Genomic DNA, 27,928 nt, shown 5'->3' with positions numbered 1-27,928 from the left:
AGGAGTCACTCACGTCCCAAGGGTGAGAAAATCTTCCCAGCTTTGGACAAAAGGGAAGGACTTCAAGAGACAATGCGGTGGTGTTTTTTTTTTTTTTTTTTTTGCAAAACTTTGCTCCACTATTCCAGACTTCCCGTTCACTCACCCACCCCCACCCTCGGGTACATGAAGTACTCAGCCGCTTCAAAGTCTCAAGAGCCCCCCACTCCCACTCCGGAGAAGAGCGGGTGCGTGTTGAATTGTGCAGAACACGATATCCCTCCGCTTCCACCGTGCAACACTTCCAACAACATCACATACACACACACAAAACCGAGGGAAGGGCGAACTATTTTCAGGAAACGAGTTGTAGAAATCAATTGGCCGTCCAGGAAGGGAGCGGGGATTATTGTCCTTTCCCTTCTCATTTTTGGCCTCCATAAAATTACCCCCCCTTTTTTTTTTTTGAGAGAGAGAGAGAGAGAGAGAATTCTTGCAGTGTCGGCAGGCGGGAGACTCAAGAACCGGAGAGCCTTCGCAAACTGATAATCCCAGATTGATCGGCGGAGCAGACTCGGTCTCACGGCTCCTCTTAAGCTCCTCCCTGTGGAAGTCGGCTCGGGGCCCGATCCGTGCGGGCCTTCAAAGCCTTTAGTAAGGGGTGGGGGAGGTGGGCGCTTAGAGCAGTGCACTTTACTCAAGACCACTCCACGAACTAAAAACTCCATGCCGGAGATACAATACTGAGCTTTGCCCGGCGGGAGGGGGGGGGGAAACACAGGTCGCTATCCCTTCAAGCATGTTGGTTGCATGTGCTTGGGGAACGGAAAGGAGCTCTCTTCCCCGCCCGTCGACGGCTCTCCGCTACCAAATACAGTGGATCAGCTAAGGGAACGAAGCTAAGTGGTTTGTAGCACTTTTTGGGAGCGAGCGAAGGGGGGTCGTTGTGTGCGACCGAAGCAGGCCGGGGCTGCTCCCTCCGCCCACCCACCCCTCCTCTCACCACCCCCACCGCCGACGGTCTGCAGCCGAGGGTTCATGCCGCTCCCCTGACAGCAGCTTCCCGATCGGCCCTTTGGCCAAGACTCTGAGATCGCCTTTGGCCTCCCGGCCTTGGCGGCGGAAGGAGCTTAAAGTCAACGCTTCCGCCCAGTTCTCCCGAAGGAGGGGGCTGGGGAAAGGGCCGCGGTTCCTTCTGGGGGTTGGGGCGCCGTGGTTAAAGTTGCTTTTCCTTCTGCTCCGGAGAGGGGACGAGAGTCCTGCTCTTTCGTCCGCTTGGCTTCTTCCTTCTCAACCACCAGCTGCTGGTGACGCATCCGCCCTCCCTCGTCTCCGGGCTGCTTTAAAATACACCCTCCCCCCACTTCTTTTTTTTTCCACCTTCCCTCCTCCTTCCCTCTTCCTCTCGCTCCGGGCTGAATTAGTTCCTCTCCCAGTGTGGCGTCTGCTTGCTCCCAGAGCTCGTTTCTTCTTCTTTTTTCGCGCGCTCTGCGATTTGGGGCCGCCGGTTCCTGTTTGTGGAGTCTGGAGGAATTTCGGTGACTCTCCTTTTCCTTTCTGGCAGCAAGAGAGGGAAGGGCAACGGCGGCGGAGGCCAGTGTGCGGATGAAGGACCTGCTGCAGGAGCGGGCAATGTGGGCTTCTGTCCGGGTGCAGCTGCAGCTCCACAAGGACCTTGGTCGGGAGCTGCGCTGCAGCTGAGCGAAGGGGCTCCGCTCGTCACCGCCGCCGCCGGGATCGGCGACGGTCAACCTTTTCCAAGCGGGGGGAAAAAAAAGAAAAAGCAGAAGCTGCGATCTGTGCCGCTGACGCCCCCTCCACCCCCTTGCAAAAGCCAGTCTGAGTCTCCGGAGGAAGGCTGCTGTTTTAACACACACACACACACACACACACCACTCAAGGATTGAGGCCATTCTGGAGGAAGGGTGCGAAGGGGGGCTAGATCTGGGGTTTAACAATGGTGGGGCTTCTGGTGAGCTCCTGCTGCGCCCTGGCCGCATCGGTGCTGCTCCATCCCGGTTTGGGATCTCGGTGAGGAAAAAATGAACGAAGAGACGGCGAATTCTAACCAAGAGTAAGTTGCCTTTCATCTCTACTGAATGGGTTGATTAAGAGGACGGTCCCTTTCCCTGGTCCCCCCCCCCACCCCGTTGCCCTGCAGCTTTTCTCTAGCCGAAATGCTTGTCTTTTGCCTAATTATCTATAGGAAATCTCGTTTTATTCCCTTGCTTTGGAAAGTCACGGCAGTCTGGGATATGGCGGGAGGAGGTGGTGGGGGGGGGGAGATGTTTATGCTTATCCCGGATTAGCAATGGCCTATACTCCGCCTCTTGATTAACCTTTTTCTTTTCATGTGTATGTTTTATATTTCGAGTAAAGTGTGGGAGCTGCTTCATCCTGTAGGAAACTGGCCCTGAATTTTAATTGGATGAGTCAGTCAGTATAACTATTGTTAAACCTTCCCCTGAAGCTTACTTTTATAATGAGCTGTTAAGACTTTTCCTCCATGAACTAGAAATTGGAATAAAGAGGATGCTTCACATATTTACAATAATCGATTTCTAATAGGAAGTAAGCCCCTTTGGGTTCTTTCCCAGATGAGCTGTTTTAGGATTTGTAGCATTCGTGGGTTTGCAGAATGGCAATTTTCAAAACATTTGTTGCAAGCAAAGTGAAACATCTTTATTATAAATGGAAAGCAAGCTAGCCTTGTTACAGATCCTGAACTTTCCCAATTCTTTTAGGCAATGAACAATGTTGACATTACCTATGACGCCTACATTTTTAATAGTTACTGTTATTTTAAGGAATGAATAACAATATTTATTGGATATACTTTGAATTATGACAAAAGCATTCCCCCCCCCAAATGTCTGCGGTAATTAAATGTTAGACATAATTCTTGGGTTTGGGTGGGGTAGAGACACTTGTCACTTGCAGATGCCCTTCCAAATAAAACAATAATCCTTTAAGATGTGTTGGTCAGAACCTTGTTCTTTTGTTATGTGCTTTATTCTTAAACTAAAACGTCAGTGGATGAACCTAGACTGCAATAGACAAAGTACAAAACATTTGTACCCAGTCACTTGATAAGGTGAAGTGTTGCAATACTGCTAGAACGGCGAGGGAAGCAGCCGCCGCCGCCATATTTTCTTTTTTTGTGAATTGTTCTAATTTGCATACCACAGTTTTCATTCATAAAAAAATAATTAAACCTTCGCCACGTTTGCCATTGCGGGTCCTGCTTGACAGGGAGTGGGCCTTTCGTAGAAAGGTTAAAAAAAGATTAATCGGTACAAGAGTTAGGATTCTCTGGTTTCTTGTGTTGAAAAATGCTGCTTCTCTAGTTGTTGACACTGTTATGTGGGAAATATCAGCTCGGGAAGTGCTGAGAGCACGTGATCCACTCCATTCATAAAATACCTGGCTGGCCATTCACAATGCAGTGCACTGTCTACATGGAGCAATTTCCAGATCAAACCTGATTTTTTTTTTTTTTTTTTTGAGGAAGATAATACATCTTACAATGTATATCAGCATTACTTTTCTGGCAAATGCATAGAAAAGTAGCATGCTTTGAAAAGAAAATTTAAGGGAATTTCAGTAAAAACGGTAATGACACTGGGGATTGCTGCTCTTTATTTTAAAGTGCAGAATATTCCAGTATATGCTTCACTTTTAAGATATAGCACATCTAACAGTAGTTGTAAATGAAGGACAAATGGTTGCATGAAAGTTGTTACATGAAACACAATTGAGAATTAAAAAGCTTGATTGCAATTCTTGTAGCTCTTGGCATATACATTGTACATATACAATCTGCTTTAATTTCAGAAATTTTAATATATTTGGCAATGAAATTTTAATTTAATAAATAGTTGTGTTTTTATAGCTCTCTCAATTGTCAGTGAAGCATTTTCAATCAGCAGGAATGTTATAAGCATAAATCTTTTGACCAACACTTGAAATTCTGGGATAGAAAAACGATTATAATGTAAAATATGTTGTTGAAAATTTTTTTAGTTTGTGGCACATTCATTATTCTTTTGTTCTTACAACAGAATATATTATAGTTAAAAGTGCTATACTGTTAGCTGATATTCCACCCATATTTAACAGACTGCTTTTTTTCCTGAAATGTGGTAACCAATTATTTAGTTAACGTTAATTCATATAAATTTTGTATTAAAAAGCTCATATTCTATTGAATTGCACAAGTCCACACTTCGTTATTAAAATATAGATCTTCAGTAATATTAATTAATATTTAACACTCTAATAGGCACAGTCTAGCAGAATTGGGTTCTAATATAATAGAAGTGTATGTGTGCACATACACATACACACTTCCTCCAAAGAATTTGCCATGAACAGCCAGTAATATTTTCCAGTGAGCATATTTTTTATTTTTACTTTTCTGGCTATGTATTTATAGTTATATGAGTTTTTTTAAAAAAAACAACAACAGAGAACTGCAAGAGCATTTTACTCAGCCAGAGAAAGCATTTTATGGTTGAATAATGCTGTGCATTATGTGAACAGAATTGACAAATACTTGCTAATTCAAGCTTGCATTGTTTGTGTTTAAACATCCAGAACATAGCAATGATTTTTTTTAAAAAAATACTGCTTTCTTTAAAGGGTCATACTACTGGCATTTTTCATAGTATTCGGCCATTGGATTAATCAGAAGCTAATATTTTTTCATAAGCACAGATCAAGTAAATGCTTTTTGCTTATGAAGTTAAAATTGTATTATTTATTCTGAATAATTGATGTTGTGAAGGCCATTTTAGGAAACGTATTTTAAATTATAGATCCATCTTAGCATATCCTTTACCTAGTTTCTTTTTAGTTTTCACTTGAAGCTGTCCCAAAGTACCATTCTAATTCATAGTTTATTCCTAAAAACCATTTTATTGGCAAAGTATAGTATTCTTAGGTTATGAATGAAAGGCTAAAATTGTAACTATTTCCCCCCTATTCTTTTAGCAAAAATCCTGAAACTTACTGTTTTATTGTCTTGTTCTCACATAAACCTGGTTGCAGTACAGTTAATCATATACAGTTGACAGTTAGTGAAAGGACTTTCATTTCGATCGAATTTGCTCTCTAACTTTGCATGTGCCAGAAAGACTGACTTTATTATTAAGGGTCAGAAATGCTTTGTTAATGTTATTTGGGGAAGATTTGGCTGAAAATCACGCAAGGGTAAATGAAAGAACTAAATATCTTAAAATGAGGACAGCTATTTGAATTGCTCTGTTGTAGGTTGGAACTAATGTAGCTTTGCCAGCTGCATATGTGATGGCCTACATATATGCTTCTTGATTTTACGATCCAGCTTTTATTATGACATGACTTTCAAGGAATGCTTATTGTACATTTACAGAAGAACTAAAATGTTGATATTGCAGACATTTCATTGATAATGAAATTTAATTGACATTTTGTGTGTGTTAAAATATAAAGATTTGCGTACTTAATAAAGTTCTTTCAATAATAAATAGCAGCATGTATCCATATAACTATTTGCATTTTATGGAGACAGAAGTTACTTAACATTGGTGTCCATTTCATATATTGATAACTATGTTTATACTTATACCTGTTATCTTATAATCGCTTGACAAAATAAATAAATAAACTCGGTATATTTATTTATTTATGTTGATTGACTGTCCATCTTACCAAAGAATAATTCTGGGCGGCTTACAGTCATAAAAATATATCTATACATATACATTTTAAAAAAACAAACATTAAAATCTAAGGAAATGTATAAGCCTAATATATTAAGAAAACTCAAACTTTATGGTATCTATTGTTAATGCATTATACTGTTAATGCATTATATTGTTAATGCATATTGATATCTTCAGTAACATAGTTTACTTAATAAGTTGCAAAAAGAACATTTGCAATGAAAAGAGCATGAAAATTAGAAAAGAGAAGTAAAAGATAAGTAGCACTAAAATCAGCATAAGCCGAAGGAAAAAATAAATGAAAAAAATAAATATTAGCTTGAAATAAGGAAACGGAGACAATAAATTGAAAGTTATAAATGGTATCAATACATGTCATTTCATGTAGTAATTATTGTAAAGGAACATTTATATTAGATGTGATACATTTTAAAATTTTAAACATCTCTGTAAATATTTAATTGAAATAAACCCTGCTGAAATTACCATTGTACTATGTTGTAAACTTTTTTGCACCTAAATACACACAATTTTAAGAATATTTGGTATTTATAGTTCAGCTACAAGATGAAAACAGTGACATTCCTACATAAACCCCATTTATTTTTACTATTTTATTTTTGAAATGTGCTTTCCTTACATTATGGTAGCCCTCGAAACCCCTCCCAGACTTTACATGGGATCATTTTTTTCTGATATTGGTAGGAGTCTTATGAGTATCTTCTATAAAGGTATAAAAAAGGAAATAGTAACAACCGCATTTAAATATTTTTTCTTTTTTTAAAATGGAATACAGTAGCTAGAGTGGTGACATTACCCAGTATGGTTTCAATTGCTGTGGAAGACGCAATTCCAAACATTCTTACAACACTGAATATTGTAAAATTTACTTTTGAATATTGATAGGACTATGCATCAACCACAATTGAGCCCAAAAGTTATGTTGCTAAGAGAAACAGTTGTTAAGTGAGTTTGCTCCATTTTATGACTTTTCTTCCCATATTTGTTAAGTGAATCATTGCATATCTTAAGTTAATAACATGGTTGTTAAGTGAATCTGAATTCCCCATTGACTTTGCTTGTCAGAAGGTCACAAAAGCTGATCACATGACCCCAGGACATTGTAACTATCATAAATATGAACCACTTGCTAAGCATCTGAATTTTGATCATGTGACCATGGGGATGCTGCAATGGTCGAAAGGGTTAAAAATGGTCATAAGTCACTTTTTTCAGTGCTGTTGTAACTTTGAACAGTCACTAAATGAACTATTATATGTCAAAGACTACCTGTATAAATAAAGGACTGATTAGAGTCAAATGAAAGTGAATTCAAATCTTTATCAAGTCAAGTTTACTGTAATTCCTAGTGACGAGGTATGGAAAGAATTCAAAATAGGCATTTCACAATGTTACACGCTTGTCATGTTGCATACTTCTACTTCACATGAATACTTTTGAATGCCTTGCACAGCAAAGCATAATGCTAACAACACAGACATATCCTTGTTGTCTTTTTGATGACAGGATGGAAATGGTTTGCCATTACCTTCCTGTAGGAAGACTTGTCAACTTCGTAAGGATTTCCTGGTAGTCTCCCATTCTGACATTAATCTGGTCTGACCCTGCTTAACTGTTTCAGGATCACCCAAGATTGCTCGAGTGCCATGATGGTGAACCTATGGCACCCATGCCACAGGTGGCATGCAAAGTCGTTTGTGCCGGCACACCAGCCGTGGGCAGACTTACCTCACTGCGCATGTGCACGCCTCACAGCTGATTTTCGGCCTCCCAGAGGCTTGAGGACAGCTTCTGCAGCTTTGCAGGCTGAAAATAGGCTCGTTTCATCACTTCCTGTAATACCGGAAGTGACGAAATGGGCCTATTTTTCGGCCTGGGTGCAGGTAAGGGGGCAGTGGTGGGGATGTTCGCAGGGACTGCCTTCTGCTGGCACATGAGCATTTGCAAGCACACACAAATTTTGCCATAGGAGCCCAAAAAGGTTAGTCCCCACTGCCCTAATGCTTCTATTGGCTGAAATTGAAGGATACCCATCCTCATTGAAATTAAAATAAAAGGATTGGGATAATTTTTTCTATTAGTTTTTAGTTTCTTAGGGTAAGTTTAGTGTATAAATGCAAAGAGCAAAATTCTCATTTCAATGTCATGTTTAGAACATTCTGACTCATTAAAAGGAATTAAAATGAATCATTTTTAAAAAGCATGAATTTGCCATATTGATCCTTTGAGTGTAATCCCTAAAATAGCTGTTCCAAAAATCTTTCATTCTGGTTTTCATTTAAACTATTGGCTGCTTATTTATAAAACAAAATTAATAAAAAGTGATCATGATCAGAATTTCTGTTGCTAAGCAACATTGTCGCAAAGTGTGTGATCATGTTGCTGTGTTGCTTAGCAACGACAGTCTCCATTGCCATTGTTAAATGAATCCCACTGGTCATTAGGTGGAAATCCAACCCAAGCTATTCCCAGCTTGGTTTCTCTCAGCATTGAGCCTCGGTAAGGTAAGGGACTGCCTTGTCTGTTCTTCTGCCATTCCCCCCACCTGCCTATCTCTCTCCCCTCATGTCCCTTTTGGTCACCTGACATAGCAATACTCTTTAGTGGTGGCAGCGCTAGGTTTTCGGCAGTCTCAGCTGGCCACCATTGCTCCTGGGCCTCTACTTCAGCCCCAGTGCTGCTGCCATGGAGTACTATCTTAAGTCCTGTGCTGTAGCAGCTGTCACAATGCTAAGCTCCCACCAACTTTGCTGCACCCAGCTGATCTTTATCGTCTTCTCAAAGCATCATGAGGATGGAATGCATGAATCGGAGGACAGTGCATGTGGCCTTTTTGCAAGACTTCAAAATCCTTCCAAAGCATTGTGAGAATGGTGCATATGATTTGGAAAATTATCTAAATCCTATTTGGGCAATGCATAGCCATCATCTGCTTCACATGGGGCCAGACTTGCCGGCAGTGGAAGAATGACAGTAAAGGGTAGCAGGGCCTGAGCAGGTGGTGGAGGCTTTGAGCTGTGGCGCTGGGATAGATGGCTGCAGCACAGAGCTCCTTGATGGAACTGAGGCTGAAGTAGAGGTATGGGGTTGTGTTGGTGACCTGAGACAGCTGAAGGCCCTAAGGCCTTTAGTTCAGCTTCAGTTTGCTGTTACAGCCAAAGATTGCCACTGTACATGGGCATCCAAAGGACAGAAGTGGGAAGGAGATAACTGGGCGGGGAGAATTAAATGCTCCTGTGGTTGTAAGTACAAGCAGGCTGCCAATCACCTAAATTTTGTTTATCTGATCATAGGAATGCTGTAGCAACTGTAACTTCGGGGAATCACTTGTACATATTCTTTGTTCAGCACAACTGTAACTTCAAATGGTTGCTGAACAAACAGTTATTAAGTGAGTACTACCTATACTTCTGTCTTCCTTGGATAGAAATGGGATCTATTTCTATTTCTATTGGATAGAAATAGGATCCATTTTTATCAATGGATGGAAATTAATCAAGGAGAGAAGCAACCTGGAATTAAGGAGAAACTTTCTAACAGTGAGACCAATTAACCAGTGGAACAGTTTGCTATCAGAAGTTATGGCTGCTTCATCACTGGAAGTTTTTAAGAGGGCAGTGGACAGCCATTTGTCTGAAATGGTATAGGGCCATGATGGCGAACCTATGGCATGTGTGCCACAGGTGGCACGCAGAGCCATTTGTGCAGGCACAAGAGCCCCAGGCAAACTTATCTCACTGCACACGCGCACGCCTCCCGGATGATTTTTGGCCCGTTTGAGGCCTTTTTCAGCCTACCTGATACTTGAGGGAAGCCTTTGCAGGCTGCAAAATAGGCCCATTTTGTCACTTCCAGTATTTCTGAAAATACAGGAAATGATGAAACGGGCCTACGTTTCAGCTTGCAAAGGCTGCAGAGGCTTCCCTCAAGCCTCATGTAGGCCGAAAAAGGCCTCAAACAGGTCAAAAATCAGCTGGAAGGCGCAGTGCAGGTAAGGGAGTGGGGGATCACGCGTGCATGCACAGGGGGTGGGGGTGCATGCACACTGCCTTCTGGGTGTTGGCATGCAAGCGCTAGCATGCACACAATTTTTGGCATAGGAACCCAAAAAGGCTAGCCACCACTGGTATAGGGTCTTCTGCTTGAGCAGGGGTTGGGCTAAAAGTGTCCCTTCCAGCTCTATTCTGATTGATTTATAAAAAAAACAAATTCTCTAAATTATCAGTTTCCTTGCCACAGTGAAATGACAGACATGATTTATTTTCATTTTAGCCATTATAACTTAAATGACATGAGAAGGTTATTTTTATTGTTGGAAACTAAATTTCGCAGTCTTGTTTGATGCCACAAATAAATTAGCTGGAGCTACTGTCTTGTTAAAACTGCTTTAATTAGAACAATTTTAATCTTTTAGGTATAGGTTTCAGCTAACTTCATAAAGTAAGCTTCCATATTTTAAAAAAGGGATAGCAAAAGTAATCCAGGGGAAAAATAAATTCATTATGTCATCAGTGTCAAGTGACTTGCATGCTAAATAAAAGGCACTTGCCATCGTTTATTGGACTTCTGATATTCCAACTGTCTAGCAAGGGTTGCTAGAATTTTGCCATTGAAACACAAATTCTCCTATTTTAAGAATGATTGATAATCTTAGTCCTTCAAATCCAGGACTACGAGCAAGGTTGCATTCAGCCATAATGAAAAAATAAATTTTGAACTTGATTACAGTCTGAATCTGAAGCCTGTCTCCATGTTTAATAAATGAATTGAAGTATGCCATTTCATTCCTTATATCATCAGCTTAAACATCTTTTTTTCAAAGCCGAACCGCACACACCTATAAATGCTCACCCAATGTTGCTATGGCAATGGAAACATTTCTGCATACTTAACAAGCCAAAGTCAGGTAATAGAAGCTTTGCAAAAATAAGTTCAGTTAAGTATTTGCCTAGGGCATTGAAAAATAAAGTTGCTCATAAAAGCTACTTATCAAAACAAAAAATAGCTTAGTGGATTTAATAAACTTGTTATAGTTTAGGTAGTCCTCTGATCTAACAATATTATTAAGATTGGAGATTTTTCAGCAAACGAGGGTAAACATATTGCTGCAGAATGATGATTTCTTTGTTAAGCGGGTGTTGTGCAACATGGGTCATGCTGCATACAGTAATAAGATGAAATACAATCCAGCTATCAAAAGTTGAATTACAGTTACATTCAGTAAGTACTTCATTTCTGTCTATTTGCATGAACAAGCTTTGTACACGTGTGGTTTTAAACTAAGGGCAGTAGCATTAATGTATATAAAATAAATATAAATAATATATAAAATATATATTGTCTAAGATTTTATTGCTGCCTAAATACATTTCCAGGAAAGCTGTCTTGTAAAATTCATCAATCATTTTATTAAAGCCTGCTATTTTAAAAGGAGTGCTTGTTTTATAATGAAGTCTGACCTTGATTATAGCTAACTTTGGTTCACTAGTAACCAGATTTTTTTGTAACCAGTGTTGTTGGCCTGCTTGCTCTGTGGGGATTATGTTGCAGTATTCAGGGCAGCAGGGGCTCCTTATCAAGGGATCCTAAAGTCCTATCAAGATTCAAGGGAAGTACTTTATTATTTCTTCCCCTTCTGGTGCTTGCTGCTTTTAAACTTATTCTGTAGAAACCAGTGGGTTTCAAACAGAATAACAGATTGCAGTATCTTTTGCCTATTTCTAGTCCCCATCAGAGGCTCATTTCTCCCTGTCAGAATTAGTAGCAGCATAGCTTGCTATAGAAAGACCCGTAGTACTGCATCTCTAGTCACTAATCCTGGAGAAAGTTCATAGTAATTTGGCAATATCTTCCTTTCTTTTTGCTTTCATGATTGGAAATGAGACTTAAAGAGGACTCTCAGAATTGTTTTTTCAACAGGCGTTGACAGATTGATATGCTAAAGCAGGGCTGACAAACTTGTGGCCCGCCGGCCAGATGTGTCACGTGCTGGCCATGCCCACCCCTGATTTAGTGAAGGAGAAAAAAGTCCCAATACATCATATGACGCCGCCATGATGATGTAAGTTTGACACCCTTGTGCTAAAGGAAGGGGTGGGATTCAAACTTTTAACAGCCAGTTTTGTGGTCATGTCTTAGTTGCTGGCATGGCTTGGTGGTCATGTGACTGGGTGGACATGGCTTGGCGGTCACGTTATTGGCTGAATGTGGCCAACTCAATATCACTCACATCGAGGCATGCATCTCCTCACCTGGCCTCTCATGACTGTGGGGATGCTGCAACAGTCATAAGTGTGAAAAATGGTCATAAGTCACTTTTTTCAGTGCCATTGTAATTTTGAATGGTCACTCCACAGAAGCAAAGTATCAGCAAAGGAGGGGGGGGAAAGCTCCAGAGACATTCCTGAGACAGGAAGACTAGTCCTGCCAAGAATGTCATAAGGGTTAACGGAGAGGCAGTTTCTGTAAGCAACACCAGAATGTTTCCTTCCTGCTTTCCTTACAGGATTAGGCCAGTAATTTCTTCTAACAACCGGTTCTCCAAACTGCTTAGAGTGTTAACAACCACTGCTTAGAGTGTTAACAACCGGTTCGTGCAAATAGGTGCAAACCTGGCTAAAGGGTTTCTGGTTAATAGTTGCAGGGGTGGAAGATTGATTCATTGGTTGTGTTTTCTTATTCAGTATGAAGAAGGTAGTAAGGGCTTAGATGCTAGTTCAGCTGTTGCTGGCCCTTGAACAAATTGCAATTGCCTATTTTTCCTTATGTAAAAGATTTGTCTCAATATTGATAGAATGAGTGTGTTCAACATTTTGGACTAAGCATTCAAACTGTGAAACACTTGCAAAATGTCCAAGCTTTATAGTAGTGAGAGAACATTTATGTCGCTGTCTTGTCTCTACTAAATTTGAGTAATCAATGAATGGAGAAGTATTTCAAATGTAAACAGACATTCTGCAAAGATAGCTGTAAAACTTTATTGATTGCTCTTACTCACTGAACTGCATTAATTCAGGCATTTCCTTGCCCTGGAAACCTCAGTACTGAATAAAAACACTATGCTAAAATGCTAAGATTTTACACAGCGTTTGAATGGATTTATCTGTACATAATCCTATTTTGTTTCAATCCCTGTTTCTTTTGGCAATTGTAGGGGGCTTCTTGTTTTCCCCCATCTCTATCATTCATCACATGTGTTGGGTGAAGGCAGTTCCTGTTGTATATTTGTTTTTCTTCTGGCAATCACCTCCTGGTTTTGTTCATGCTGCATTTTATCAACTCTTTTATCACTGGAGTACACTTTTATGAATAAATTTATGGTGACTTTTTAATGTTTATTATAAAATAAATGTTAAAAATGTGTGTCCTCTATTTTAAGATTACAAAACTGATCTTCTGCCCTGTACTGTGCAAATGTAGTACAATAATTCTGCCTTGGTTTTATTAATGAACTGCTTTTGTTAAATTATTTCCTAGTGAAGGTGATTTCTATTTTCTAGTACTTGGATTTATAAGCAGATCATGTATCTGTGCCATGAAATAAAAATGCAACAATAGCACATAAAATAAATTTTAAGTCTTGTAACTTACATTTAACTAACTATATTAAAAATGGAAATCCAGAATTGCTAATATTTTACATGTTATTGAAGCTGAAAACATACTTTTAAATAAAATGTACATGTTTTAAGTATTTTGGTATGTTTTTTCCTACTAAATTCATATAATTAAATATATTATTAAAATCTATTCTGTTTGTGAAATGGAAACACATTTTGATTTTTAATTATGTTCTTATTTCAGATAGGGATATTCCATTCAAATCAGACATAATAGTTCTGAAGTTCAGTTTCAGTTTTATTCTTTGAAAATGGGTTTTAATGCACACAAATAGAAAGTGGTGTTTGGACTAAACTCTCTAATCATTTGTATTTTTTAAAAAAATAAAACTACATAAACTATGCATATTTTCATTCAGCTGTTCCTATCTAGCAATTGGCATCGATGTTTAATCGTATACAGCCACAGATTTAAGAAAACAATATCATGGAGCACCCCTATTTAGAAAAAAGTAAAGTGAAGTGAAGTGAAGATAACACTGAAAGAGGAATGTATTCTATCAATTCCTGATTTAAAAAAACTGATTTTTAGGATTTTAGATATTAAGGTTGTAGAAAAGCACATATCAATTACCCCAGCTTTGCATAGTTCTACATAATATCTTAATATTAAACAAGAAATGACAATAAGTAAAATATTGTTTTCAACAACAATCTTTTAAATTTATATTTTCAGCTTTAGCAGAATACAGAAAATTGCAGGCACAAATACCTCAATATCTTTCCTGGGGATTTCTCTACTGGAATCTTATCTATCCCACATGCTCAGATAAGAAACATCCACTTGGAAGCAACGTAAAAACCTCCCCTGGAGCTATGACTAAGGTGGCGTTCCCACCTACAGGGATACAATGTGTTGATTTAAATTATATATTTTTTGTTTCTTATCACCTATATTAAATACATAAATAATTCTGTTTTAAAAACCCAATGTTTGTCAGGAGGTATCCTTGTACAACATGGCATCTAATTTTAGAGAATGAGAACTGGAATTTTCTTGGTTCTGCTTAGTTTAAAGAAGCAATTTGAAATGTGCCTGTTTTGTGAGTTGCAATCTCTGCAGTCTGATTTTTGTTTGTCCTTTGTTTTTTCTTATAGAATGAAATACAATAAGTCATATTGATTTTACAGTTTGTCAGTTACTAGTACACAAATGCAAAATGGAATAAAACAATTCATAGAACTTTTATGTCTTATGCAGTCTTTTCCATAATTGGTTCAAATGAGCTGCTGAGTAAGTGGATTCTTAAAATGCAGCGAATTTGTAATAAGTCTACATGTTCTATGAGAAATATGTGGCTGAGATACTATAACAGGTAGCTCTGATAAGGTTTGTTTTCTTTAGCTTAGTATTTGTATTGGCCATCATTGTGTGCACAGTGTGATCTGAGTCCAGAGAATTATAATTCAATTAAAAAAAACATAGTTATTTTATTATTTCTATGATTCATAAAAGTATTCATGGAGCCATGGTTAAACAATAACTTAGTATGTGTGAGACCTCAGACTGAAATGTCTGACAAAGTACCATATACGTGTGTTACACTGCTAATGCTACTGTTACAACATCATGTAGGAGAGATCTGCAAAAACATTAATTTAAAAAAATTATTGTCAATATTAGAGAAAAATATACAAAATTGATCAAAAATGTAAGTTGCTGTGTTGTCCCACAAATGTATTTTCACTGCAAAAATGTGCATTGTTGAGCCTTTTTTTGCCTGAGATCGATAAGCCCGTGTTAATATTTATTAAATTTCTAGAATAATGCCTTATATCACCAAAGTTCTGCAAATTATTATTCAGGTTAAATTGGAATGTAAATTTCTTGCCCTGTCACATTTCAGAAATGGGAATTGAAGTTATGGTTTCTATTTCCACGCAAAAGCCACTTTTTATTCAAAAGTATCAAATTCCAGAGCTGTTAGTTAGATTGAATAATTGAAGAAACAGCCTCTAAAGAGTGTCATAACTTTACTGAATTATTGACAAGAGAACTTGTGGCAATGTCCATATAATAATAATAATACAGGTAGTCCTTAACTTGCGATCACAATTAAGTCCAAAATTTCTATTGCTAAGGATCCAAATTTTGATCACATGAGGTTGGGGATGCTGCAGTGGCTGTAAGTATGAATAACAGTCATAAGTCACTTTTTTCAGTGCCATTGTAACTTATTACATTAATCATTAATCAAATGATTATAAGTCGCCTACATATAGCATATAGTAATCAGGAGCTGAGTTTGACTTGTGAAACTTAATAGTTCAGAAGAACAGCAGTTGAAGTTCTGGTGGAAAAAAATAGAAAAGACTCTTAAAGGAATTTAACTGGAGGTAAGTTGAAAATAATACTTCTGTTTTTAAATTATGGACAATAATGGAATTGAACCAGTGTACTATCAATAATAGAAATGTAGGGTAGAAGTTCCCCCACTTAGAAAAGTGAGTAGCAGGTATCAAATTCAGAAGAGCTAGCTTTCATCATTTTGAAATAATGCACTTTATTATCTAAAGAACTTTCACCTATTCAGTAAAACCATGAAGTCCAAAGTATAAAATTACCTAACAGCATCAGAGGTTTCCATTAAATATTTGACAGTGAGTTAATAGACTATAATAGTTCAGGCACAAAGCACAAAGAAAACATAGCCTCCCATCGAATAATATTACATTGTAACTTGTATTATATAAAGTTGGCCTAATGTATATTTACCATATAGTAGGAAGTCATGAGACGATTAAAATGCATGCAGTGAGATTAAAATATCAGTGTGCTGTAATGGTTAAAATGTTGCATTAGGACCATTGCATAAGTCCAGCTTCAGCCATAGAAGTTATTCATATGACATATTCACAGGGGAGGGATTGTACCAGTTCAGACTGGTTTGGGTGAACTGGATGTTAAATTTGTATCTGGTTCGCTGAACCAGTATTTGTACCAACCGGCTGGCCCCACCCATCCCTCCCAGGGATCTCTCCCACACAGCCCATTTTCGAATCAGGTAAGTGCAGAGTCTGCACGAAGGCTCTTGGAGGGGGAAAAATGGGCCTTCTGGCCTGTTTTCGGCTTCCAGAGGGCCTCCAGAACCCGAGGGAGGCCTTTTACGCCCTCCCAGAGGCCCGAGGGAAGCCTCTGAACCCTTGAGAAGGCGAAAAACGGCCCTACCGGAAGTACCAGAAGTTGCTAAATGGGCCTGTTTCTGGTTCTGGAGGGCCTCCAGAGCCAGAGGGAAGCCTCTGGACCCTTGGGAAGGTGAAATATGGCCCTCCTGGAAGTTCTGGAAGGCCACGCCCACCCAGCAACTGGACAGCGAACCAGCTGCTGGGTTTTTTGAATCCCACCCCTGGCCAACCATACTTTTTTCAGTCCCTTCTATTTCACATGGTTATGGTTTCGAAGGTAACATGGAAGCAGGCAATGTTGTGTATGTTGTCTTGATCTCCTAAGTGAATAGTAGGATCTAAGTCAAATCTTTGGGTCTCTGGTGCAATTGTATCAGCCAATAAAAAAGGTTGCCTTTATACTTCTACCCTTCCGTGTTCTTCTAAATCTGCTCTAGTATCTCAATAAGATTTTTGGGAACATACAAGAGGAAGGAGGTATTGGGAAAATTCTACAATATCAAAGCATGTCTGTTCACACAGTGTTGGATATAATATATAACTTTTAACATTTTGAAAAGTTGTAGGGTATTATGGGGACAATTATACATCTGGTAGGTGATTGCTGCTGATTTTTAAAACCTTAGCAACTGGAAAGCCTTGATAAATAATGAATGTCTAGTTACTTGTTTGAATAAATGAGGAAAAGCCCACTGAAGTATTTGCACGCATGGTGGAGAGACAAGGGACATAAATCTGCATTGTTGATTATTTATTGTGTCTATATTAATAAAGTATGCAGATCTGATGAATGATGGAACCGTAATTAAGCTCCCTTTAACTGGATTAAGTTTTAGGACTTTAGTATTAGCTATGAGTGAAGCTCTCCTTAAACCACCACTAAAGCAGCAGTATGCCTTAGAAGAGTTATGCTACTGCTTTAGAAGTTTTCTCCTGCTTTTTTCATGTGTTCTGTGAACAGATGCTTTACTTTGCTGGTGATCCCAATGGGACTATTGTCTGGGCAAATTGTTGGGAATATCCTTCAAAGCAGAGAAGGATATCCCTCAGCTTTCCAGAGACGTGATTGTTTTAACACTTTGAGGTTGTTTTATTTGCGCTAATACACTTTCTAAAGCATAACTTTTGAATGCTGTGCAGGGGCTGTTAAACATGTTCTTTTATTTCAGTCATAACAACAGGCTACTTTTGAAACAAAAGATCTACCCATTATTTAATTTTAATGTTTTTTTCCCCAGATTTTTTTTATCCTGCCTTTGTTATCTTTATAAATGACTCAACACAGCAAACATATCGAATATTCCTTCCTCCTCCTTTTTTCCCTGTAACAACAACCCAGTGAGGTGAGATGAGGTGAGAGATAGTGACTGGCCCAAATTACCCAATTGGCTTTCATGGCTAAGGCAGGATGAGAATTCACAAGTCAGTTTCCTAGTTTCTAGACTGGTGCCTAACCACTAGATCAAACTAGTTGTTCACCTTTTCTCCAGAAGCTCAGAACAGTTTTATTGTATGTTAAAATATATGTTCCTGTCTGTGATGCATAAGTACCAAAGCATTTTAGAAATTGTGCTTTGTGTGATAAAATAACTAGGCACACATGGATAAACTAGAGTGTTCCTTCCCACTCCCTCCAACCTCTTGTAGCTGCTTTTGATTTAAATCAATAACTGGCTTCACACATTGTTCTGGTCCATAATGTTGTTTGGTTGCTTTAGATTTAGTGGTGATATGTGAACACAGCTGTTGTTTGTAAGGCAAGATTTATGGTTCACCATTATGACCAGGCTACTAAAATTTGTTTAGGAAACCATGGTTAATCTGATAGGCTAACTAACACTGCCAATAAATGAGCAGATACCAAGTAGGTATCTTACATAGTTTCAGTATCAGGATTTACAAATACAGGTAGTCTCAGGATAGAAAAGGGCCTGGGGTGTGCTGACTGTTTGCAAATGCTTTTCAGTATATCACCCTTGATCTAAAAGATTGATTCCACCTCCTGACTGCTATAATTTTCAACTAAAGATAATGATATGGGAAATCTGACAAGAGAACCTGCTAAAACAAAGCTAAAATGCTGAAATAAGTTGGGGTAGTTTATATTCTATATTTTTAGAGACCTTCTAAAGTGTGGTTTATTTTTAAAGCAGTCACATGCAATAATAGAGGAACAGTAGAACAGCATAATCACTATAAATGAAATAGCATTAAAACAATTCAGAAGAGGCTGGATAGAACTGAAGGATTTCAATTAAAATAATATTCTTGATATTGGTGCTGAAAGATCTTTTATTTTATTGCACATATTCAGGTGTATGGGTTTTTTTTTCCTACAACCTGGTTGTCCAACTTTTTTGCTTGTGTGGGCCGCATTGAGGGAAGAAGAATTGCCTTGGGTTGCATATATAATAGATTTTATAGATAATGTATATAAAGACATAAGTTTACAATTTTGTGGGGTTGCATTACGAGCTGTTGAAACCCATATGTGGCCCATGGGCCATGAGTTGGACATGCCTGTTCTAAAATATTTTCTATGCTACTTATGGAAAACATTCTATATCCTGACGTGTTACCCTGATTAGTGGAAAAATATTGTTTAAATGTGTCTGTTGCTTTTACATTTGATAGTGATATTCATCCCTGCTTTATAAAAGTTAATTGAGAAAGGCCTAATTCAATTTACATGAAAAATCATTCTTATTTTTGTATTAATCTTGTTAATGAGTCTCATAATATGTAATGGTTTGGTCTAACCTTGCATATTAGTAATGAATCTGAAATGTGGACTCAAGATCAAACCCAGTTATATAAGCTGGAGTAGTATTTGATAAGTGCATTTGATTTCTAGAGGCATATCAGTATGCAGGATGCAAACAAACCACCAAAAGAACCAATCTGTTATAAAGGGATCTAACTTTCATCATAACTTTATTTGGGAAGTAGTGGAAAACTCTGGTTTTAAATGATAAAAACCGTGCACTGCATGAAGCTTCTACACTGCTTTTAAGCATTGGTCAATAGTGGACTGACTTTTCTTGGTGCTAGTCACTTCTTCCATTAAAATATTTGTTGTAGTACTTTCAATCCATCAATTTTCAACACAGAGTTTATGTTTCATCTACATGAATAATGAAGATAAAATAAAATCAGGGCTTAGGCAAAAAGAGTGCATTGTGTCTATATGTTTTTCATGGAAGGAAGGGAGAAGTTTCAAATCTGGCAAAGTTGGTGGGAACTGTTGCCAGGAAAGCTTGGGTTACTGAGAGAAGGGGGGGTAGTGGTTAATTTTTTAAAGCTTCAGTTATGCATTTTCCAGGCCATAAAAAAACCATAGCACTCATATGGGTAGAAAAGAATCTTTTGCTTCTTTTCTTTCTGTGCTTCGTTTTTTAAAACTGAAGGATGCGTTTAGAATGGAACATGCTGTTTTCTGCCCCTTTCCGACACGTTTAACTGTGACATGCATATTATGAAGAATAAAACGGGTTTTTGCGTCATTTTGCCTTTCTGGAATCATGCTACTTCAAGGCCTCTCTACTGCTGTTATTTTCTGTTTGCTTTACAGTCTTCATGTTAATATATCAAATCCGGTCATAAGACAGCACAGAAATTTGTTTAGCTAATGTTCCTTTCTTAAGAATGAAGTTACATGTCAAAAAGGACTTTCTTCTTTTTAAGTGAGAAAAAGAGTTGTGCAACATACCTTTATTGATTCAAGAAAAGTATGACTATTATGAGTGCCCATGTGTTTTAACATACATGTGCAGAGTAGTAAACGTTAATTTTCTCTTGCATGTGTGATATAGTTGGGTTTGGCTTAAATATTTTGTTCCTAGGGTATCTTCCCAAGAAATAAGACCACAATATTTTAAATTATTTTTTGAAAACGGATTTATAAAAGGTAGGAACTGAGTATAAAATACAGTTAAAATGAAATAAAATTGGTTTTTGAAATCCCATTTCCTTGATCAAACAATACTGTGTTGTGTTAAAATGAATACGATGATTATAAATTTATACAATTAACAGTTTGGTTATAATAACTGAAGAAATATTGTCTATAACAGGGGTGTCAAGCTCAAGGCCTGCGGACTGGATGCAGCCTGCAGGGGCTTAGAACTGGTCCACGGGGCCGGCCTGGAAATAGTGAAGGACAGCAGGCCCACAGTGCTTCTTCCAGCAAAAATGGAGCCTGGGGGGCCATGTGCAGCCTTGCCAAGCTCTGTTTTTGGTTGCGATGGCCTCTTGCAACACTCTGCCAGCAAAAACGGAACTCGGGAGGGCCGCATGCAGTCCTTCCGAGCTCCGTTTTTGCTGGCAGAACACTGCAAGAGGCCTTCACAGCCAGAAATGGAACCTGGGGGGATGCCCTCAACTAGAGTGACATTGAGCTGGCCACACCCATCCCAGCCACACCCACCTGGCCTCTGAGGTCAAAAAGAACCCTGATGTGGCCCTCAATGAAATCGAGTTTGACACCTTGGTCTATAATGAAGGTAGATATACTGCTTGTGTTCAGAATGGTTGTAAGGATGTGGCATTAAACCAGCTTTAGAAAAATAAACTGAATATGCTCTACTTCCCTCTATTTACAAAGATGATAAGAACTTCTAAATTCTGTTTAGTAAAGGTACATTTTGTATATTATGTCAAACCTTAGTCAGATTTCTGTAGTTTATAATCTTCCTTCATTAGGGATAGTTTATGATAGTGAGACTAAGTTTTCGACTTCTGTGTTATCTGTCTGTGACACAGATATATTGTGGCAAGCTACAAGTCAACTTCATTTTCAGATTAGCAAAGGCAAAGTTAATTTTGAGAATGGAGAATGTAATATGACATGTATGGTGAAAAGACACAATTCCTTCCGATCATTAAAAAAGTATTAGGCTGTAATTTTAAACATGTAGTTGAAAACAAATTATAATTGTTGGGATCAAAATCAAAGTAAAAATGTTCAGCATTAACATGCAATGATCTTTACTCTAAAATTATTATGTGAATAACACATAATAATTACCAACAATACCTTGCATTATTCATAATTTTTCTTTTCTTACCTCAAATTGCATAAATATATATGCTTTTGAAATCACTCATTCAGAAATCTTCCATGACAGCAGGACTATTCATCAAATTCAAGTAAGAAATCCTGACTGAGAAATATGAAGTGCTTAGTTTCTTCTGATCATTGTAGAAGAAACACACATGGTGAACATGGAAAGAAAATTGGGATGGTGTTTTTGTTTAGCTTGTTACGATCTAGATGGATGAATCTTTTGGTCTTGCTTGCTCTCCTATTTGATCAGTTTAGTCTTTGTGTTCTTTCTGTCTTGACATTTATAACATTTATTAAAATGAGAATCGGTCACCATATTTATATGACAAAAAAATAGAATTTATTTTACCTAGAGGACAGAGCTCAAAAGAAGTTTTTCCCCACTCCTTAAGAGAAACCACTTTCAATACTTTGTGGTTTCAAAGAGAATAGTGATATCCCATTTAAATCTTCTGTTCCTCCCGGAGAAGCAGATTTGAAAGAAAAAAAGAAGAAATATCTGAAGATAGAAAATCAGGCTGACAAAAAACAGCAAATTCAAGAATTTTTAACAAAGAGCCCCCAAGACAAAGAGTTGACCACTTTATCTAACCTTACAACTGGCCAGTCAGATTGGAGAATTATTTATCCAGTAGCAAGAATAAGCTTTGCAATATTCAGTTGATACATATTTTTGTATTCAGTAAATTGTCCCAAAGAGATGGAAAAAGCAACAGAGTTGTGTAGCAGACAATGCACAAAGAGAGGGGAAATGTACTGAACTCAGTATTGAAAACCATAACTAATAAGCCACACTTTGGGGTGACATCCACCCAGTAACAGCAGAGTAACACTGGGAAATGTTTGCTTCCCTGAGTGACCAAGGAACCGGCACCTAACATTCTTCTCCCATATCCCATCAATACTCCCAAGGTGACTGTGGAAAAAAATCAGTGATAAGTGCAAAAATATATTTATTTATTAAAATAAACGTATATACTTACATAACTATATTTTGGAAAAGAAGAAAGAAAGCCAATGCAGGAAACCATAAGCTAATGGCAAAAAGTGTGAGCAGCCACAGGTACATGAGAAAGGTACAGAAACACTGAAAAACCCTCTAAATCAGTTTAGAGAAATACAGAATCTAACTGCACTCCTCTTTCCATGAGCAGAACTCTGATGCCCTTCTTTGAACAATTTTTATTCAAAAGTATAATAATAGAGGGATATCTAACTCTATATTCTAAGAAGTAACCGACAAGAAAGAATCTTCCATTTCAAGGAACACTTACACTCCTTATTTCCATGAATTATTTAGCAGAGTACAGATCATAGCGGATCAGTCTACCTGGCTTTTGTGGTTTATCTGCCAACTTAGTTAATGTAGGAAGTATACTTAGAATCTATATCCAGCCAGTGGAAACAGTCCTGAGGTAGGGCCTGACCCAGAAGAAGTCAGTTTTCTCAACTATGCACATTTAACATTTTGTCTGTTAAATGTGTGTAGCTGATACACAAATCTTTTGCTTAATATTTTGTAACATTCACAGACATTAAGCTCCTATTTATGAACATAACTGGATGAAATGTGCTCTTTGCTATGTGTTCCTGAGCATGGCATTCCCTATACAAATAAAAGCCTAGCATTGATTCAATTGTTGAAGGCAATTGAGTCAACCCTCCTGTTCATATCAAACACTGTAGCTGGTTTAGGATTATTCAGTAAGAAAGTTTGGCTCATTGCTCCAGATGTGTGGCTAAAAAAGCCCTTCTAGGGAACAGCACCTACAGTATCTCACAGAAGTGAGTACACCCCCTCACATTTTGTAAATATTTAAGTATGTCTTTTCATGTGACAACACTGAAGAAATGACACTTGGGTACAATGTAAAGTAGTGAATACACAACTTGTGTAACAGAGTAAATGTGTTGTCCCCTCAAAATAATACAACACACAGCAATTAACATCTAAATCCCTCGTTACAAAAGTGAGTACACCCCTACATGATAATGTCCAAATGGGGGCCCAAGTAGCCATTTTCCCTCCCTAGTGTCATGTGACTTGTTAGTGTTACAAAGTCTCAGGTGTGAAGGGGAAACAGGTATGTTAAATTTGGTGTTATCGCTCTTACTCATACTGGTCACTGGAAGTTCAACCTGGCACCTCATGGCAATGAACTCTTTCAGGATCTAAAAAAGCGAAATGTTGCTCTACATAAAGATGGCCTGGGCTATAAGAAGATTGCCAAGACCCTGAAACTGAGCTGCAGCATGATGACCAAGACCATACAGCGATTTAAGAGGACCAGTTCCACTCAGAACAGGCCTCATCATGGTTGACCAAAGAAGTTGAGTGCCTGTGCTCAGCATTATATCCAGACATTGGCTTTGGGAAATAGATGTATGAGTGCTGCCAGCACTGCTGCAGAGGTTGAAGGGGGAAGGTCGGCCTGTCAGTGCTCAGACCATACACCGCATGCTGCATCAAAATGGTCTGCAGGGCTATTGTCCCAGAAGGAAGCCTCTTCTAAAGATGATGCACAAGAAAGCCCACAAACTGTTTGCTACAGACAAGCAGACTAAGGATATGGATTTCTGGAACCATGTCCTGTGGTACGCTGAGACCAAGACAAACTTATTTGTGATGATCCAGGGTGGGATACAAAAGCAACAAAGTCACAAAAACAGGTGAAGTCTGTTTAATTCCTTCAACTTGGCTTCAAAGGTCCAATTATCATTGACTGGAGAAAAAACCTCCCCACAAACTGTTGCGAAAAGGAAGAACTTTCTTTCAAACTCAAAATGCATATAAATTATAAATAGAAAAAAAAATACAAACCACACTGAAGAAATTAATGAGACAGGGCAGGATAAGGGTTTGAAGACATCCACAAATATCGAAATACACACACTGGGAAGGATGCCAAAACTCAAATAAGAACTGACAAACTAGATATATTTTCATGCTTTGCTTCCAACACTGGCCCATGCGCAGTTTGTCCTTTTAAACAGTCCTCACAGCTACAGCCCATGAAGGGGATCAAGGCCCTTTCCGCCCCCATAGACCACACCATTCATGTTTCTCCCTTATCCAGTCCTCCCTGCATACCCTAGGATGAAGAGGGGATGGGCCTGGGTCTTTCTCTGAATGCCCAGCGGGACTGTGCCCTTCCCCAGTTTCCTCCACAACCTCCGGAGCCACACTCCCACTCCCTGTTGGCTGTTTCTCCTCTCCCTCAGAGTCAGATTCTAACGGGCGTGATATTATTTGGTTCAGGTGGTGTCAAGTGTGTGTGGCAGCAACCAGGTGAGGAGTACAAAGACAAGTGTGTCTTGCCTGCAGTCAGGCATGGTGGTAGGAATGCCCATGGTCTGGGGCTGCATGAGTGCTGCCAGCACCAGGGAACTACAGCTCATTGAGGAAACCCGAATGCCAACATGTAACATACTGAAGCAGAGCATGATCCCCCCTCTTCGGAGACTGGGCCGCAGGGCAGTATTCCAACATGGTAATGACCCTAAACACCTCCAAAACAACCACTGCCTTGCTAAAGAAGCTGAGGGTAAAGGTGATAGACCAGCCAAGAGCCAAATGTCATTTTTTCAGTGTTGTCGCATGAAAAGATATACTTAAATATTTACAAAATATTTACAATATTTACAAAATGTGGACTCACTTCTGTATAAGTGAATTCTATCTTAATATACTTTTGGCTCCAAGAACCAGCAAAAGATTCTGTGGAGAACTGTAGGCTAGTGGTTGCTTCAGTGTGGAAACTTTTAAGGAAGTTTTTGATGTGGAGTTAGCTGGAAACTTTTAGTCTACCATACCTGAGTACCATCTAAGATTGTCAACTGACTTCCCAAAAGTTTTGGGACTTGGGCCCTGATCTAGACTCAGTTTCAGTCAGAAATCCTAAGATTTGTCAAAACTCCATTGCCTTTACTTCCTGGCAAAGCCTGCCATTTGGCTTCTTTGTGGGCAGCTCCTGAACAAGCCACTTGCCACAGATATGTGTGCAGTGGCAAGGTTGTACACTTTGAAGGTAGTGATTTTACAACATCGCTGTTGTAACCATTAATCACTGGAAACCATTAATCTTATTCTCACATTGCTCCAATATAAAAGATTTTACGTGCAGTTGAATTGCTCTCGAAGTTTTTTTTTTCTGAAGCTGAATCTTACTTTATTTCTGTTATGCTAAGGGCAATGTAATTTTTTAAAAAAGAAATTTTATGGACTATTGTGATTGTCCGAAATGCTTCTTCTTTTCCTTTGAAAGTGGATTGCTCCACACTTCTCATATTGGTTGTGGATCTTTATGCAGCTTTGCTTCAGATAGTCTAGTTGTATGTTTTTTTAAAAAAATGTATATCTATTATTATATTACTTCGTTGATTTTAAAACGTATTTCTGTAGTGTAAACCTAGCTATGTTTGCTAAATCAAAATCTATATTTGGTAGGACTTACTTGGAAATATATTTAGGATTACATAACATTTATTTTAAAATGCAAACCAGCTTTAGGATTAGGAGAGATGTTTTCATTTTAGGATTTGGTATAAGTCCTAAATTTTTAAATTTAAATCTTTAAAAAGACTTAAAAGGGAAATGTCGAGCTCTGGCTTGGAGCTTGCCAAGAACCTGGACCGCGCCTGCCTACCTTCCAATCGCCTGCCAGCTGATGAAGCCCAAGATGCGCTGCAGTGGCTTGTGGGGGCGGTGCCTGCCAGCTGACTGAGCCTGAGATGCACTATGGTGGCTTGTGAGCGTGGTGCAGATCTCTATGAGAACAGTGGCATTACGGTGGACTGATGGAGGCAACAGAGGCCTCCAGCTAATCGGCGATGGAGTGGCAGTGGTGGGGACGCTAGAACAGTGCTTCCTGGATCGTGGCTGTTTGCTCCGCGTTATCAGCTACCGGATGGTGGCTACCGGAGCAGAACGGAGATTGGAAACACGTGGGGGTGGGATTAAGTATTTAACAGCGCTGGGAGGCAGTTGCCGCCAGCACTGATTTTATGCGGGCTACCTTTTAGTTACCTTGCTCAGTACTTCCTGGGACTTGGTGGTAGAAAAGAACACCAAGAATAAAGACAGTGTTGGATCAGATCTGAATCGGTTCTTTCATGCTAATTGCCAGTCTTGCTCAGGAGTAGCTGAGAGGAAGCTTTTGTCAGCATAATGCATTGTAAGGACAAAATGATATGTAAATATATGTTTAAATCTTCATTTGCCATGATGTTTGATAAGATGAAATTTGAACAAAATTTAAACACGTTTTATTTGCTTGTTTATCTATAGATTGTCATCTTTAGTAACATTTAATTCTGGAGTTTATTAGACTAGATCTAGACTTATCGATAGAACTTTCTGGATGAAACAGCCTGTCAGGATGGACAGTGAGGCTGCTAAATGGAATATATTTTTTCTATTTTCACTGACAAGTTGTGCACCAAGTTGTGCTATTCATTCTTCGTTTTTCAGCCATTATATTCCACAGGCAACGTAACTTGTGAGACAAATATAACTCCATTAGTCAGCTTGCGTGGGTTGCTGATATAGAATGCAGTCAGTAATTTATCCTGGTGGAAACAATCTTTTGCATCTAGTTAAGCTGCCATTAGGAAATGGCAACTTGGGCAGTCTTTGGATAGGTACATTTTCCTATTTTGTTTACCAAGCTAAAACTCATAATAGGAACATAGCAAGAGAATTTTGAGGAAAATCCCTATTAAACAAAAGCTTTCAGAGATGTGAGTTGTAGAGGCTGAAATTATGGTAATAGCACCAATAATGAGAATCTAGCATGATTTTTATTGATAAATAAGGTCAGGCTGCTTGCTGAAATATATATCCAAAATACTTTGAAATTGTACTAATGTGTATGAATACTTTTTATCAGAACATAAGAGGGTAGGAGATTGACATGAGAGACAGTTTGATCTAGTGATTAAGGAACAGGCTAAAAATCAGGAAACTTGAATTCTGTTCCCACTTTAGGCCTGAAAACCTGTTGTGTGACTTTGGATCACTGATTGGTTCTCCAGAATGGTGTCAATAAGATCCAGATAGCGTGGGATAACTCTGGTCTGCTTGCTCTTTAGACTGAGTTGTTTAAACTGAGGACATGCCTCTCCCTCCCTAACAGTCCCCAGTTTTTGACTCAGTCTACTGCTCAATTAGACATGCTTTCTTAAGCTTTTCCAAAGATTCTTCTCATAGCTCCTCACTGACCCGGACATGATTTGTGGACCTGGTCGGTCTCTCAATAACCAGACCATGGATAATCCCCCCCAAAAGGATCTCCCTTAGCCATGGTCCGATCGACCATCCGGAGCCTCAATGGCTCCAATTGGCCTTTTGGCAATTGAGAGGAGAATTCTGATGAGGGACAACTTCTCCTCCCGCGTGATCTAAACCATTCAGG

At 38.8% G+C, this 27,928-nt stretch overlaps 1 protein-coding gene across 1 annotated transcript in view; it reads left to right on the top strand.

Moving 5' to 3' along the window:
- The first annotated feature begins 792 nt into the window (after nucleotides 1–792).
- SPRED1 (sprouty related EVH1 domain containing 1) overlaps nucleotides 793–27,928 on the top strand; it is an 80,288-nt gene continuing 53,152 nt past the window's right edge. Inside the window, exon 1 of the mRNA XM_026710479.2 lies at nucleotides 793–2,053. Coding sequence (XP_026566264.1) covers nucleotides 2,022–2,053 — 32 coding nt within the window. The 5' untranslated portion in view covers nucleotides 793–2,021. The remainder of the gene's footprint in view (nucleotides 2,054–27,928) is intronic.

Source organism: Pseudonaja textilis, chromosome 1, assembly GCF_049901715.1.
Source record: "Pseudonaja textilis isolate UNSWEBS1 chromosome 1, rPseTex1.2, whole genome shotgun sequence".
In the NCBI taxonomy this organism is placed as follows: domain Eukaryota; kingdom Metazoa; phylum Chordata; class Lepidosauria; order Squamata; family Elapidae; genus Pseudonaja; species Pseudonaja textilis.
The sequence above is the reverse complement of the archived record's forward strand: the minus strand, read 5'-3'. Positions and strand labels throughout refer to the sequence as shown.